The sequence below is a fragment of the Mus musculus genome, chromosome 5, assembly GCF_000001635.26.
Source record: "Mus musculus strain C57BL/6J chromosome 5, GRCm38.p6 C57BL/6J".
Lineage (NCBI taxonomy): Eukaryota > Metazoa > Chordata > Mammalia > Rodentia > Muridae > Mus > Mus musculus.
This window is the reverse complement of record NC_000071.6, coordinates 90,789,316-90,806,358: the sequence shown is the minus strand read 5'-3', so window position 1 is coordinate 90,806,358 and position 17,043 is coordinate 90,789,316. Positions and strand designations below refer to the sequence as shown.

Below are 17,043 nucleotides of genomic sequence, written 5' to 3'. Positions count from 1 at the left end.
TTATTCTCATCAGTATACATATCCATTCCAGAGACATGAGCCAATAATCAATGGGAAAATTTCCAAGGAAACAGTGACTGCAGATACATGGAAAGAAGCCCAACATAACTCATGAAGAATACAGACTCAATGAGTTCATAGATGTCAGTCAGGAGCCTGGCAGAGCTGCAAGTTAGATGCACAGCCCCATCAAAGGGATGCTGGGAAATGCATTTCCATGGGCCAGTAGAGGGATTTTGAGCTATGAGAGACTCTTTGGAAAAGGTTGGGAAATCTTTACCAAATCTAAAACCTCCATGGATTCTCAGAATAGACACTCCTGCTTGTGAAGTTAGCTTACAGATACAGTTGCACTGGTGTACAAGTAAATTAATGTATGAATATTCACCAAAGTCTGGATCGACCCATGTGTCTGTGACTATGGGCTAGCTAGGGCACAGAATGCCTGAGGTACAATGCTATGTAATTATGTCCTGTGCTGAGAAAATGAATGAGTAAGTAAATAAGTGTGTAATGCTGGTGCATGAAAGACCATTATGGGGAGATATATACAATAAAACTGACTAAAGCCATTTCTAGGCAAGGAAACCAAATAATTGAGGGATCATGGATAGGAGAAATTTTATTTTATCTCTAGTTTTATTTTTTTTTAACAATGTTTACAGTTCTAAGCTAAAACGCCTCCCTACATACATATGTTTTGAATGGTTGTCACCTGGCTGATGGAGTAATTAGGGGAGACGTGAGGCCTTCAGTAATGGGGTCTGGCTGGGGTGAGGTCACTAGGGGTGGGCCTTTGAGGGCTAGGACTTGGATCCTGGTTCAGACAAGTCTGTCTTTTCTGCTCTGCCACAATGTAACTGTCTTTGCCACACCCTCCTCTCTCCACAAGCCAAGCACTCTGCCCTGATTTCGTGACAGAACGCATCACAATAATCTCAAACAGGCATAAAGGATGTATTGCCCCACTCTGGTTGTTTCTTCCAAGTATTTTCATGGCAAAAATGCAAAAGTAACTAATACAGACTGCATAGCCCCTGAACTGCTTGAACTTTTACTATGAACATGTTTTTCCCAATAAATATATTTATATATGATATATGTATTTATATATGATATACATATATCAACTGTTTGTGGAATAAATGTTCTTCTTACTTTAAATGTGTTTGATAGTTTTCATCATTTTCTCCCCCTCTCTCTACCACTCCCATGTGCCATCCCCAACACCATCTCAAACTCATGAGTTCTTCATTATTGTCATTACTTATTGTTACAAGGGGAAGATGAAAATCCAAGTCTACCATGAAAAGAATTTGACTACATTGTAATAACGTATTTCTCTCATTGGCACTAGAAAGAAATCACAGGCAGTAGGCACAGTCCAGACTGAAACTGTGTTAGTTGACATTCTTCTGCAGGAGACTGGCAAGGGACAACAGTCAGGATGTCTTGGTCAGCATGAGGAATAATGACTAGAAGAAGTATTCCTATGTCACCCACACAGAGGGTCTCCTTTTGCCAGTTTTATGTCTTATGTCTCACAGAGGGTGGGTGTTATCAGGATGGGCCTTACCTTGCCTTGGTCACTGAAAGGGAAACAGAGAGTTACTTGCAGATAAGGATTAAAATTCCTGGCTTCCTGCCTTGGTTCTGTTACTAGCTGCTGGGTTTATGATCTTTGGCATGATATGTAGACATTGTTGATATAAAAGCTTTCTTTACAAAATGTGGTTAAATATGAAACAACTGGAATTCACAGTTTTTGTAGATGAAGTTCAGATACCTTGGACTTGAGGGCTGTGAGAAAGCACTCTGGTGTTGATGATTCCCAAACTCCAGAGTCATCGAATGAAGGTCAGGGAAAGGGGAACTGATCTGAGAGGTTCCAGTGTGGAATGGGGAGTGAGCTCTTAGAAAAGAAAATTGATAACTTCTAGGGAACAAATGGTGAACACTTCTTCTGTGATCTTGTCAGTCACATCAATAAGGTAGATTTTAATTCTGACATTTTTACAGAAGTCAGATGTGGAAGTCACCTGTCTGAAATTACTTATATTGAAAATAACAGGACGAGAGCTTATCTGCTTCAAACCATTTTAACTACTAATTTTTACCAGTTCTTCCATTAACTCATTAAGACCAGTTGATGGGTAAAATTGTAAGAGAGATAGATTTCTTTCAGTAAGTTTAGCAGGTTACATTTTGGGAAAAAAAAAAAACAGTCCAAGAGTTGAGAGAAATGAAGTGGTATAAAATGTGTCATTTTGTACATAGGTTCCACACTGCAGGCATAGAGGCTGGAAAGGCTGCTCGGTGGATAAATGGCTGCTATTCAAGAGTGAGTGTAGAAGTCTGGGTCTCCATCACCAACGTGAAAAGCTAGGCATGGTGCCATTTGTCTGTAACCACAGAGCTGGGAGGTCAGAGGGCCAGATCCCTTGAGCTTGCTGACCTGGTCTGGATGAATTTACCAATCCAGATTGCGTGAAAGACTCAGTCTCAAAAAGTAAGACGTAGATGAGCAGATGAAGATACCCAGAGGTGATCTCTGCCTTTCAACAAGAACTACAGTAACAACAACGCTTGTTTTACCTTTTATGTTTACTTTCAAAGCAAGCTCAGTATCTAATTGCAGCAACTCTGTAAGGGACAGAGATTAGTTTTTTAAATGTTCCATATTTATAACTGTGTAGAAAAAAGTAGATTATCTGAATTTGATGGAGCTCAGAACTCAAGACTACTGTTTTTGACTGGTAACATATATATATTTGTGTGTGTATGTGTATATGTATATGTATGTATCTTATCTCTCTGAACACAACTTTCTAACATTTTTTTTTCTGGGGGCTGGATAGATAGCTCAGTCAGTAAAGCACTTGTTTTGCAAGCATAAAGGCCTATGTTTGATCCTCAAAGTCCACTCCTGTGGATGTTACTTGAACCATGGGGAGTAGATCTCTGGATTTCCTGAGCCCACTAACCTAGATACTACTTGGTGAGTTCCAAGACAATGAAAAACATTGTCTCAAAAACAAAACAAAACAACAAAAAAGACAAAGAAAAGAAAAGACAGCACTTAAAAACAGAGATTGTCCTCTGGCCTTCATATGTACCTGTCCCCTGCACACACACACACACACATAAAGATGCACATATGTATACACTCACATTAAGAACAATACAATACAGTTTTGTCTGAAAAAGCATGTTTTCTCTTTCTGTAGATATCTGTCTTTGATTCCCACCACCACACACATACATGCAGACAATAGTGAAACTACCCACTGTATCACTATAATCTATTTCTTTATTCTGCAATGACAGACCACAGAACGGCCTCACTTGAGCCATGGGGAAAGAGGCTCTGAGCTATAGGTAGTTGAACCAATGTGTACAAACAAAGCAACATGATCAGTAACACCTCTTTCAAAACTAAAAATGGGTGGATGACTGTCCATGCAGAACAGCAAAGCAGAAAGACTAAGCAGGAAATGGAGAGGCATCCGGTTCACAGAAAAAGGCAAACACAAAAGAGTTGGCTAGAGAAAGCCTACACACAGTCCTCTTTGGACACAGTGTTCTTGCCTTGGCTCCAAGGTAATATCATTCATCTTGTAACACACTCTTTCATCTGAAATGACAAGCAGAAAGTGGATGTTTGGTTATTTAATATTTATTGGTGTTATATATGCCAAATTTCTGTCAGGAAGAAGCTAAGTGGTCAGAACGTGGCGGTATCTCTGTCTCTCTGCACCTCACTTGTCTGCAGCGGTGTCCTGATTATCGTCCTCAAATGTGGAAAGCCTTGATTTCCTATCGTTGTTCCCATCCACATTTTCGTTTGCCTATAATCTTGACAAATGTTATCTACAAGGTTTTCTCAATTAAAAATTTACTAAAAAGTGATTGGTTTGGAAATATGACTAGTATTCAAGCCATTCAAGCAGGAAGACCAAGGTTTGAGTTCCCAGAATCAACGCAAAGCCAAAAGCAAATATATCTGTAACCCCAGTGTTCCTACAGTGACAGGAGGCTCCCTGAGATGTCATGGCCACCTAGCCTGACATTCTTGGTGTAAAAACAACAGAGGGATCTTGCCTCAAGGTGGGAATTGAGAACTGACACCTGAAGTTTTGCACATACATATTCACACACACAAACAGACACACATACACACACAAATGCAAACTAAAAACCTGAAAAGTACATTTTAAATTTTAAAATATTTATGCTATACAATTGATATCACCTCATCTACCCATCCACCACTGGTGTGTGTGTGTGTGTGTGTGTGTGTGTGTGTGTGTGTGTGTGTGTGTGTGTGTTTGAAGCACAGTGTCCCTATAGCCCAAGTTAGTCTGTAACTGACTATGTACTCCAGGCTAGCCTTGAATTCATGATCTTCTTGCGTTAACTTCCCAAGTGCTGGTATTACATGCATATCCCACTGAGTCTCAATTAAGACATATTTTTATTTCAGATTTTCTGATGAATGAAAATTTTTCAAAGAAGTATTTCACCCTGGGGCACTGAAGACAAGGAGCCTTGCTCTACACCGAGATGCACTCTGTAACAGCCCATAGTGGAGTGGGATAAGACTTTGAAGCACAAAATGTTAAGCAATCTGAGTAGTTTGTCAGTCAATAAAGGGGTATATGATGCCATTATATGTAATATCAAGAAATGGGGATGGGGGAGCAGTCACCTGTGAACATTCACTAGGAAGTTAAGTAAATAAAACATTTATAATAAAATATTAAAAGAGAGCTCATAGATCCATACACCAGACTAACGCGGGAATAGAGTATAAGAATGAGAACGCCAAAACTCCAGGAGGAGAGCTTCCTTGAAACTCTTTGCCTCATGAGTGGCTTTTAGGCATCACTGCCTGTCAAGCTGACTTCACTGGAGTCCCGTAGAAAATTCCTATCACTGTTGTGAGCTAAATCAGCAAAGTGTCTAGAGGTCTCCCGAATTGGAAAGGGAAATATTCTCTTGTTCTCAGGTCTCCCAAATGAAAGATATAGAGGCTTTTCATGCTCAACACTATACAGAAGCTTCATTGCCGGTGGAAATTCCTTTTGTTTGAGGTCCTCAGGTAGGAACCTGAAATACAAACAGAGCACATATATATACACATACATATATCATTATTCACCTCTGCTTAAAATGTACATGATTTGGTCCTCTCTGGCACACCTGGTTACCCAGAAACCCCCAACCCAAGACCTCCATTGTCTAGTCACCTCTCTGCTCATTAAGTGCCTTAATAAAGAAATTGGAGAATTCTCATACTAATGATTTAAAAGGACACATGAAAGGTCCAGAAAAAAGAAGAAGAAGAAGAAGAAGAAGAAGAAGAAGAAGAAGAAGAAGAAGAAGAAGAAGAAGAAGAAGAAGAAGAAGAAGAAGAAGCAAGCATGCCCAAGAGGAATTGATGGCAGAAAACAATCAAACTCAGGGATAAAGCCAATGAATTAGAAACAAAGAGAACAATATAAAGAATCAATAAAACCAAAGAGGTGAGTCTTTGAGAATATCAACAAGATAGACAAACCCTTAGCCAACCTAACTAAAAGACAGAGAGACAGTATTCAAATAAAATCAGAAATGAAAAGAGAGACATAACAACAGACAAGGAAATTCAAAGAATCATTAGGTGTTACTTCGAAAGCCTGTATTCTACAAAATTGGAAAAATCTAACCAAAGTGGATGATTTTCTAGACAGAAACCACATACCAAAGTTAAACCAAGGTCAAGTAAACTATTTAAACAGCTCTATAATCCCTAAGGAAATAGAAGCAGTCATTAAAAGTCTACCAACCAAAACAGTCCAGGGCTAGATGGTTTCAGTGCAGAATTCCACCAGACTTTCAAGGAAGAGCTAACACCAATACTACTCAAGTTATTCCACAAAATATAAACAGAAGGAACCCTGCCAAACTCGGAGGACACAGTCACCCTGTTACCTAAATCACACAAAGACTCAACAAAGAAGGAGAATTTCAGACCAATTTCTCCTATAAACATCGATGCAAAAATACTCAATAAAATACTCGAAAACCAGATCCGGTAACAGATCAAAAACATCATCCATCATGACCAAGTAGGTTTCATCCCAGGGATGCAAGGCTGGTGCAGTATATGAAAATCCATCAATGTAATCCACAACATAAATAAACTGAAAGAAAAACATGGAGGCCCACAGACCCTGTGCCACCAACTGTGCAGAAGCTGGACCTAGACACTTTTGTGGTCTTCAAGTGATTCCCTAACAAGTGGAGCAGGGGCTGTCTTGGACTCTGTGGTCTGCCACTAGATCACCCACCCCCTATCTGGACTTCCTGGTTGGGCCTCAGTGGGAGAGGATGTCCTAGTCCTGCTGGGATATAATGTTCCAGGTTGGTGTGGTACCCCAGGGGGAAGGAGGGAATCCCCTTCTCTGAGGAGAAGGAGAGGGAGCAATGGGGAAGGGGAAGGGTGGGACTGGGAAGAGAGGAGGGAAAGGTTGAGATCTGGATGTAAAGTGAATTAAAAAGGAGAACACATACATTTTTAAAAAGCTAAAATAAATGAATGAATGAATGAATGAATAGATAGATAGATAGATAGATAGTAGATAGATAGATAGATAGATAGATAGATAGATAGATAGATAGATAGATAAAGAAATCCCTTTTGGTTGGTCAGCTGAAAGTTAACAAAAGCCATAATTAACCACATTATATGTATATCTATGTTTCCCTGATAGATCAAATTAAGAACAAATGAAAGCATACAAATATCAATGCAGGTGAATTTTCCAGAATGACACCCTAAGTGATAGCTGGTGACTCTAGAAACTAAATGACTCTAGAAATTAATTCCATGACTGAATCTGGTCTCCCCCAAGCAAGCTAATGTGGTTAGCACGATGACCATGTATGCTGGTTAGTTTTTGTCAACTTGATTAGAACCAGAGTCACCTAGATAGAGAGAATCTCAGCTGAGGATCTGTCTCCATCAGATTGGTCTGTGACCATGTTTGTGGGGCCATTTTCTTGATTAATAATTGATGTGGGAGGACCTGGTTTACTGGGAGCTGGACCACTTCTAAGCACGTGGTACTCTCTTATATAAGAAACTAGGTTGTGTAAGCTATGCGGAGTAAGCCAGTAACAGCTTTCCTCCACGGCCTCTGCTTCAGCTCCTGCCTCAGGGTTCCTGCCCTAACCTCCCTCAATGATGAACTGGTCAGTATTTTATCCCAGCAACAGAACCTAACCAGAACAGAAGCCCTCGGGTCATTCCTAAGCCCTAATGTTTGGATTAGGAAACAAAGCAGAATCAGTTTCCAAGTGACTGTCTCTCCTCATTTACACCACTGTAGCTCTAAAATCCCACTTCTCAGCAGTGAATTCAAATATATTCCTGCTACCTGCTTTGTGACCTTCTCAGGTCACTGTTCTGAAAAGTATTGTATTGAAGAAAAGTATTGTATTTGAAGCTTTATTTAAATGAATCGTTATATTTTTCCTCCCACAATTTTTTTCCCTTAAAATTTCTCTCAACTTACTTGGTTGGCGTGAGACACATTCTAAACAATTTTATATCTCCTTGACATTCAATCAGGATATTTATAACTAAGGTTAAGTCAATGAAAGGTGAGGAATAGTGACTCTCGAACTCAGGAGTGCCACAGAGTTACTTGGAGAAGCTGTACTAGACATTGTAGGATCAATCCCCATTATTTCTGAACCAGTAGAACTGAAGGGAGGGCAAAGATACTGGTTTGGTGTACTGACTGGTTTTGTGTGTCAACTTGACACAGCTGGAGTTATCACAGAGAAAGGAGCCTCCCTTGAGGAAATGTTTCCATGAGATCCATTTATAAGACATTTTCTCAACTAGTGATCAAGGGTGAGAGGGCCCATTGTGGGTAGTGCCATCCTTGGGCTGGTAGTCTTGGGTTCTATAAGAAAGCAGGCTGAGCAAGGCAGGGGAGGCAAGCCAGTAAGTAACATCCTCCATGGCCTCTGCATCAGCTCCTGCTTCCTGACCTGCTTGAGTTCCAGTCCTGACTTCCTTTGGTGATGAACAGCAGTATGGAAGTGTAAGCTGAATAAACCCTTTCCTCCCCAACTGCTTCTTGGTCATGAAGTTTATGCAGGAATAGAAACCCTGACTAAGACATTTGGGGATGCTACTGGGATCTCTAGATCACACAATTCTAATCTCATTGTGGATTTCTTGTCACCTATGACATATCTGTGCGAATTTTTAAATACATATGCCTTTAAAATGAAACAGAGAGAATAAGAATATGAAGATTCTTGGTCTTCATTTTACCTGTTAGTAATTGGGCCAACAGTAGCCTTCACCCATGGAGCATCAGGATCCAAACAAATCATACTCCCATTTTTTGGGACTGCTCTGTAAAAATGAACTGTTTTGTTAATATATCAACTGCACTTATTTAATAACAGGTCAAGTGTATTAACTATAATATCTGCAACATGGATGCATATACTTCAAATGAACACACAGATTTTCCAAACTATATGAGTCACATTGGTAGAGTAGAACTTTTAACACATATCAGTGTGCCTAGCTAATTTAAAATTGCAATTTGGTTATTTATTTTTTAAATCTAAAACTCTAGTCATGGTTTATTGAAATGATGTGGCTTCACTGTGGAAACTAAAATAAACAAAATAAACAAAAGGTGTATTTTCAAATTTGTCTTGTGTAGTAGCTAGGACAATCTTCTCTGGTTGATATCAGAAAAGTAAGTCTGATTGGGAGGGAAGACCAGTGCAGTGTGAAGCTAATTTTCCATTAATTATATCCAGAGTGGAACAACATAAGAATAAACTCCTGGAGTAAAACAAAAACAAAAACAACAATAACAACAAAACAGCAGTTCTCATCCTGTGAGTCACAAACCCTTGGAAGTCAGAGGAGGTCAAATGACCCTTTCATGATGGTCACTTATGACCATTGGGAAACACAAATATTTACATTATGATTTAGTAATAAATTACAGTTATGAAGTAGAGACAAAAATAATTTCATGGGGTTCACCACAATATGAACTATTTTGAAGGGTCACAGCACTAGGAAGGTTGAGAACCACTGACCTAGAAAGATGTGGGAGGCTTTAGCAAGGAGCTGAATTCTACCAGCAGCCTGAGTTGAAAGCAGAGCCCTTCTGAGAACCTCTAGGCAAGCTTTCAGCCTAGTTGGTATCTTTCATAAAACAATGAGCAGGCATGTCTATCTGTGGCTTGGCTCTGGCCTGGATGATAAACTCAGGACAGCTCCAGTGCCTTTTTATGTGCTTTCCTCTTCTCTTCTTCCACTTTCTCTCCCCAATCAGCAAAGAAGCTACCCCAGTCACTCAGCAGGCTGAACTACAGAATGTAGAGCAATAACCACATTTATTTTATAGTCTATTATGGTAATTTGCTACCTAGCAATGAAAAACTGAGTCACACACATTTAGACAGACATATAGGTAGGTAGATAGATACATCCATCCATCCATACATACACATGTATATACATACATACATACATACATACATACATGGATGAATGCATACATACATACATGTATAGAACAAAAGTTATAACTGAAGAGTGAAGGAATTTTGTACAGTCTGTAAGGTCTGAAATTGCCCCTGAAAAATTTCCCTAGAGTCATTAGGCTATATTGTATGTGCTGGTACACCCAAGTGTATAATGCAGAGATTCCTTTTTTTCATAAAGTAAAAGTAACTTTTACTGTAACAGCTTCATTGTAACATTCAACATAGCCAATATACAAAAGGAAACAAATTTTCACTTGCAGGCCCTTTGCAGAAGCGATTATCCCATTGTCTGTAAATTCTGGGCCATGGGAAGTCACTGATAAGTGTGTAATGATATTTATTTTTGGAATAAACTGACTCAAAAGTTAAAAAAATATTGAAATTATAATTAGTAATATTGTTTTTGTAAGATCTAAATTTAATGCATCTAACATTACAGCAACAGTATACATAGGAATGTATTAATCAAACCTATCAAAATTTTAAAACTATACCAAGAACCTATAAAGGTATAATATAATCTTTCATGAATATATGTGTGTGTGTGTATCATTCATTGATGTAAGTGTACACATACATACATACATACACACATACATACACATACATACACACATACATACACATACATACATACACGCATACATACACACATACATACACATACATACACTCATACATACACACATACATACACACATACACACATACATACACACATACATACATACATACATACACACATACACACATACATACACACATACATACACATACATACACACATACATACATACACATACACACATACATACACATATATACATACATACACATACATACATACATACATTGATGATCCCCTTTTCTTATATTCTTGCCCATAGCTGTGTATCTTTGCTTTCTGAGTAATCATTGACTTCAAAGTTCGCTTTTCTCAGCAGAGTTTATGAAATCAACTGTCTCCTCTGCTAAGGAGCTTTCTTTGATTAGTGGTTTGGTTTGGTTTGGTTTGGTTTGGTTTGGTTTGGTTTGGTTTGTTTGTTTGTTTGTTTTTCTGGAAAGACTGCATGCCAGTTTTAGAAATGAGAGCGAGCACAACTACTAGGTAATAGTTTTCCCATACTTGTCCAGAGCCACAGCCTTCTGTCTCTTTATGTAGCACCGTGCTTCTTACTCAACCTCCCTAATGCTGCAACTCCTCAATACAGTTCCTCATGTTGTGCTCCCCCCCAACCATGAAATATTTTCAGTGCTACCTTACAACTGTAATGTTGCTACTGTTATGAATCATAATGTTAACATCTATATTTTCTGATAGCTTCAGGAAACCCCTATGAAAGGATTATACAACCTACAGGTTGAGAATCACTGAAACACATTCTGAAAGAAGATGCCAACCAGAAAACTTTCATGCAAGAGTCTCCACCTTCCTCCATGCCTTTACTACTTACATCACTTCCTTTCTGTTGCAGTAAATGGTCTCGAATATCACCATTATATTTTTAATGAGTTTGAGAGGAATGAATTCAGAGTGTTCCTGAATACACAGACATCGTAGCTCTTGAGTGTCACAGGGACGGACTGTAGGGGAAAGAGTAGAGAGTCTCTCATGAAGAGCAAGTCCCTAGTGCTCAAGTCTTTACTTTGACTTAGGAGCCAATACAGCAGGGCACACAAGACTAACACAGAGTGTATGATCTTAAGGCAAAGAAACACTTTTTAAGCTCCTACTGTGTTTGAGAAAACTGCAAATAAAGTAGGCAACTAGCACCTTGCTTAAAGTTACAGCCAGTAACTAATTGGTAAAGCACTTACGCCTTCATGATTATGTGTAAATTTTATCAGTTGAAAAGTAAGAATTTCGATCAGTTTAATACTCTAAGTCTGTTGGTAATAATTCTTTTACTCTCAGATCTAAAAAGAAAACCATAGATTCTTATAGTCAGCTGGTCCTAATAAGTCAAGTGGAGGGTTTCACTTAACTCACGAAGACTTTCCGTAAACTTAACAAACTAAATGCTTTCCTGCTCAGGCTTTAATTTAGCCATTTCTATAGTTTGATTAATGGCCCAAACCACCTCATTCTATTTGAAATGTCTTCTGGGTTTTCCCAGTACCTAGATAGAAAAGAAAAATTCCCCGTTAGCTTACCGAAGATGCCTAGGTTAAGGACAGCCAGCAGGAGCATGGACCAGCCTTGAGCAGCCATGTCCGTCTGTGGCCTGACTCTGGTCTGGATGGTAAAACCAGCAAGGCCACAGGGCTTCTTTATATGCTCCCAGCAGCCCCGGAGATTTTCTTTCTCTTCTTCCACTCTCCCCACTGAAGAAGGAAAAGTGGCATGCTTGCCACTTCACAAGCCCAGAAGGAGGCTGGGCTTAGCTTTGAAGCTTTGTTTAATTAAGAAGTTGAGAGCAGGTTGAGATGAACTCGAGGCATATGGATAAGAATCTCTTTTTTGTTGGAGCTGAAACTGTGTAAATATAAGGGGCCCTTGTTGTTGTCGTTGATGAATGGGGCCACGAGAACATAATTTTAACAAAACCCTGCTTTGGGCAAAGAAGGGAACTAACATACTTTCCTAGAGCAAATATTTGCTTTTGGCTCTTGTACATATTACTATGGCCCTGCTTGAAGTTTTAATAGAATTTTACTGTGGTGAAATCATGTTATAGCACCAACTACAGAAGAAATGGAGTCCAGACTGACACAACCTACTAAGAGTTATCCTATCAAGAATAGAAGACTACAGCTATTTGGGACTTAGTGTGTATAAGCTTCCTTGGGTTTTAAGATTAATTAAGTAGCAAAAGACTATGAGATTTGCTCTCCTGGCTCTTAAGCAGATAACTGATCTTAATTATCTAAAATAAACTGTTCCTTGTTTTAGCACACACAGCAATAGCATAAGCTGTCACAGCCAGAGGCTAGGTGGCTTAAATGGCAGCAATGTTGTGACTTTTAGAGAATTCAAGTCCAAGACCAAGGTGTGGGCAAGGTTGTCCCTTTTCTGGTATTACAAGGGACAGAAATGTTCCAGGTATTTTTACTGAGTATACTCATACTTGTCCAGAGCCACAGCCTTCTGTCTCTTTATGTAGCACCGTGCTTCTTACTCAACCTCCCTAATGCTGCAACTCCTCAATACAGTTCCTCATGTTGTGCTCCCCCCAACCATGAAATATTTTCAGTGCTACCTTACAACTGTAATGTTGCTACTGTTATGAATCATAATGTTAACATCTATATTTTCTGATAGCTTCAGGAAACCCCTATGAAAGGATTATACAACCTACAGGTTGAGAATCACTGAAACACATTCTGAAAGAAGATGCCAACCAGAAAACTTTCATGCAAGAGTCTCCACCTTCCTCCATGCCTTTACTACTTACATCACTTCCTTTCTGTTGCAGTAAATGGTCTCGAATATCACCATTATATTTTTAATGAGTTTAAGAGGAATGAATTCAAAAACAATACACACACACACACACACACACACACACCAGCAGAAATCAAAATAAATAAACAAAGGACTAATAAAAGAAACCAAAAAAACCCAAACAAAATGGAGGTATAAGTCTACAAAACTACCATTGAGTTTGTTCTCTGTTGGCCAACTGCTCTAGGACATGGGACTTACCCTAAAGTATGATTAATATCCCTACTAAGACTCCATTACAGAAAACTGATAATGTTTTTTTGCTGTCAGTCTGTATCAATTGCAAATAGCTTCTTGGCTAGGGGTGGGAGCTCTTGTCAACTCTCTCCTCTCAGTGCTGGGACCCCCATCTGGCTTGAATCTCTGCAGGCTCTATGTGTGCTTCTACAGTCTCTGTGGGCTTATAGATGCACCAGTTCTGTTGTGTCAGGAAGACACTGTTTGCTTAGAGTCATCAGCCCTGGCTTTTACGATCTTTATGCCTCCTCTTCTATATAGATCCCTGAGCCTTGAAGGAAAGGCTTTCATGAAATCATCTTACTTGGGATGGAGTGCTTCAAAGTGTCTCACTCCCTGCACATTGTCCAGTTGTGGGTTTCTGTTTAGCTCCCACCTTTTGCAAGAAGAAATTTCTCTGATGAAGGATGAGCAAGGCACTATATGAGCACAGCAATATGTCATTGGAAGTTATTTTAATGCTATGTTTCTTTAACATAATAGTAGATTTTCTCCTAGGATCACGATTTGTCTAGTCTCAATGTACAGGCTGGATTCATGTGTCAACTTGAAACAGGCTGGAGTTGTTATCACAGAGAAAGGAGCTTCAGCTGAGGAAGTGCCTCCATGAGATCCAGCTGTGGGGCATTTTCTCAATTAGTGATCAAGGAGGGAGGGCACATTGTGGGTGGTGCCATTCCCTGGGCTGGTAGTCTTTGGTTCTATACGAAAACAAGCTGATCAAGATAGAGGAAGCAAGCGCCAGTAAGTAACATCCCTCCATGGCCTCTGCATCAGCTCCTGCTTCCTGACCTGCTTGAGTTCCAGTCCTGACTTCCTTTGGTGATCAACAGCAGTGTGGAAGTGTAAGCAGAATAAACCCTTTCCTCCCTACTTGCTTCTTGATCATGATGTTGTGCAGGAATGGAAACCCTAAGACACTCAGGTTCTTGCTCATTTTAGTAGTATTATGTGTGTCATGTATGGGTTCCATCTCACGGAGTGCGCCTTAAATTCAATCAGAAACTGGTTGGTTATTCCCTTAGCAGTGGTGCCACTATTCCACCAGTGTACCTTGCAGGTAGGGTTACTGTTCCAGGTGACAGGATTTGTAGCTGAAAGATATTGATGGTTACCTTTTTCCCCTAGTAGAGTGCAGAGCATCTTCCAGTACAGTGAATGCTAGTCAATAGGAGCGAAGCTTCTAGTTGGGTACCAGATCAATCTCCCTGTGTTCAGTTACCCATGTTAGTGTTGGCTTCAGCAATAGAACCTTACCATCTGTGAAGTGTAACCAATAGTCTGTGACACTTGGGGATTTCCATTGGGCCCATTGGTCCAACTACTCAACAAGATGGAACCCATTCCTGCCACTGGAGGCTTTGCTTGATGGCATAAGATATCTAGTTGGGACGTTGTCTTCCCCAATGCCCCAGTTTCTTCCCCAATGGAATCCATTTAGATTCCTTTCATATGTGTATGTATTTTAGGAAGTTTCTACAGTAGTAAGTTTCTATATGGTTGTTTGAATGGTCTTTAGTGTTAGTTGTTCTCTCCCCCATATTCTTCTCTCCTTTACCTTTCTCTTCCATCCCCCTCCCTATTTAAGCCCCCTACTGTGACGTCCCTTTTGTCTCTCCACTATATTATATAGCATCACAACGGCTGCCTGTTTAAAGACCACATCTCCAAATAAGCTTACATCCTGAAGTATCGGAGCTTAGGACTGCTGCAGATGAATTTTAAGAGGACAGAGTTTAATTAATCTATTATAGAATCTAGCTACAGAATCCATGAGCACAAGAGGGCTGATATAGTCCAAAGATGAACGTAAATCAAATGATAAGAAGACTTCTTGCTCATTCCCATTGGGCATTCATTCCTTATCAGAACCTTTCGTAGACACTATTTCCTGAAAGAGAATTTAAATTGAGCTTTGTTCTTGAGAATGTCACAGCTTCCTTTGGAGGAACAGACCAAAATATAAATAAATAAACCCAAATGCTCATATGTGTTGACTACAGTTGAGATCTTGTGTGTCCCTCAGAGGCCCGTGTGTTAAAGGGTTCATCCCTTGCTTGGTGCTGTGAGCAATGGTGGAAATTTAAGAGGTAAGGTCAGATGGGAGTTTTAGATAATGGAAACCCAACTCCTACCTAGCTGACAAAATATTAAATATTCATTTCATTTATATCACTTCTCCAAGCTGCCTGATCTCTTTTTCAAGCAATGACTGAAAACAATGGACATGATTTTAACTATCCTACACTTTCATAGGCAAACATCGAATAGTATTTAAATGGAAGATAAGTGTCAGCAAGTTACCAACTTATTGGAGAAATTGAACCTGGCTATGGCTTAGTAGATATGATTTCCTCTGGTTGGGGGGGGGGGGCAGTGGGTAGACTAAGGATCCAGGTCAAGGTTTCAGCTTTGAATGCAGCCAAAAATAAGAAAGGAGGGAGAGGGGGGACAGTGGGGAAGGGGAGGGAGGGAGAAAGGGGAAGAGGGGGAGAGGGGAGGGAGGGAGGGAGCTCAAAGATTAACATCTGGCTTCTTAGGCAACTTATGAGCATGACAGAAATTGCAGCAACTTTGATTTTTCGTGGTTTAAATTGGTTTCACAGTTTCTTCAGAATAAGAATACAAACACTCCAAACAGCTCCTCAAGTGGCCTATAGACCAGCTGAAACCGGCCATGGAGTGCCCTTCTAGCCTGACCAGGTTGAGCATGTATGTTCCTCCAGCCAGATTTCACACATTTCCGGACTCACCTCACATTGTTCACCCCATCCCCAACCCCCAATTCCCAGGCAGTCTACTCATTCATAAAACACATAATTCTCTGCCTTAAGGTCTAGTTTCTGGGAATCCCAAGTGTGCAGATTTAGTTTCCTCTGAAAGCAGAATCCAACAGGAAGATTTATTACAGGAAAAAGCATCAAAAGAAAGCAGAACCCCGGCCAGGGGCTGGGGCGGGGGGTGGGGGGTGGGGGGGAGAAAAGCCGTAAAACGGCACAGTGGTAAGGTAGCCGTGTGGACAACGAAGCCTCATCAGCCTCTTCGTATACCAGGAAAGCTTGTGAAATACTCCTCACAGTTGTCCCTTCCTTTAAATCACCTAAGTCAAGTTAAATGGTCGAATGTCCTTCAGCAAAACACATGCACTATATGGCTAGAAAGACCTCATGCCCCGTCTGCTAACTGCCTTCCGCTCCTGCGGGTTGAAGGAAGCTTTTGAGGGTCTTACATCACAGATTTTCCTCTCTGAGAGTTCCTCAAACCATCTGCCATGTGTGCTTTTGCTTCAGAGGACGACACCTCAGAAGACAGGCAGGATTGAAGGAAACCTTAAGTTGAAATGTTGGTGCAGGGCACATGGAGTGGAGCACCAATGTCAGTGTCTAGACCAGCTCCTTTCCTTACACTTAGTGTGCATAGAGAAGGGAACCATTTGTTTCCCAGGGTTGCCACACTGTGCTGCTGTGAGCTTTCACCTCTGGCATCCCTGGTGACTCTTTGGCTATTTCTGGTAGTCTCAGGAGGGTTCCTCTGGAACACTCCCAAGGCAGGGTGGTATCAGCCCCCTCCCCCCAACCTCTCTCAAACCTTACTCAGGAGCCCCATCCATGCCGTAGTGTTTCCGGTAACCAGGCTAAAGAAATAGTTCTGTTGCAACATTTTCATTTCCTGCTACCTTCAACTAGTGACCTCCACCTCACATCCTGTGTCCCAATTCTTAATCAAGAAAGTTGGCCAAGATTGTGATAAGACCGTCGACAAACCCGAAGTCAATCTGATTCTTT

The 17,043-nt window shown here is 40.3% G+C and overlaps 1 protein-coding gene across 1 annotated transcript; it reads right to left on the bottom strand.

Moving 5' to 3' along the window:
* Positions 1-3,291: 3,291 nt before the first annotated feature.
* Cxcl15 (chemokine (C-X-C motif) ligand 15) lies at positions 3,292-11,825 on the bottom strand. The gene is made up of 4 exons (NM_011339.2): positions 11,731-11,825; positions 11,031-11,160; positions 8,333-8,416; positions 3,292-5,109 (listed from the first exon to the last, which is right to left on the bottom strand). Exons 1-4 carry the CDS (start codon positions 11,786-11,788, stop codon positions 4,878-4,880), a joined length of 504 nt encoding a protein of 167 aa, NP_035469.1. The 5' UTR covers positions 11,789-11,825; the 3' UTR covers positions 3,292-4,877.
* Between the last annotated feature and the right edge of the window lie 5,218 nt (positions 11,826-17,043).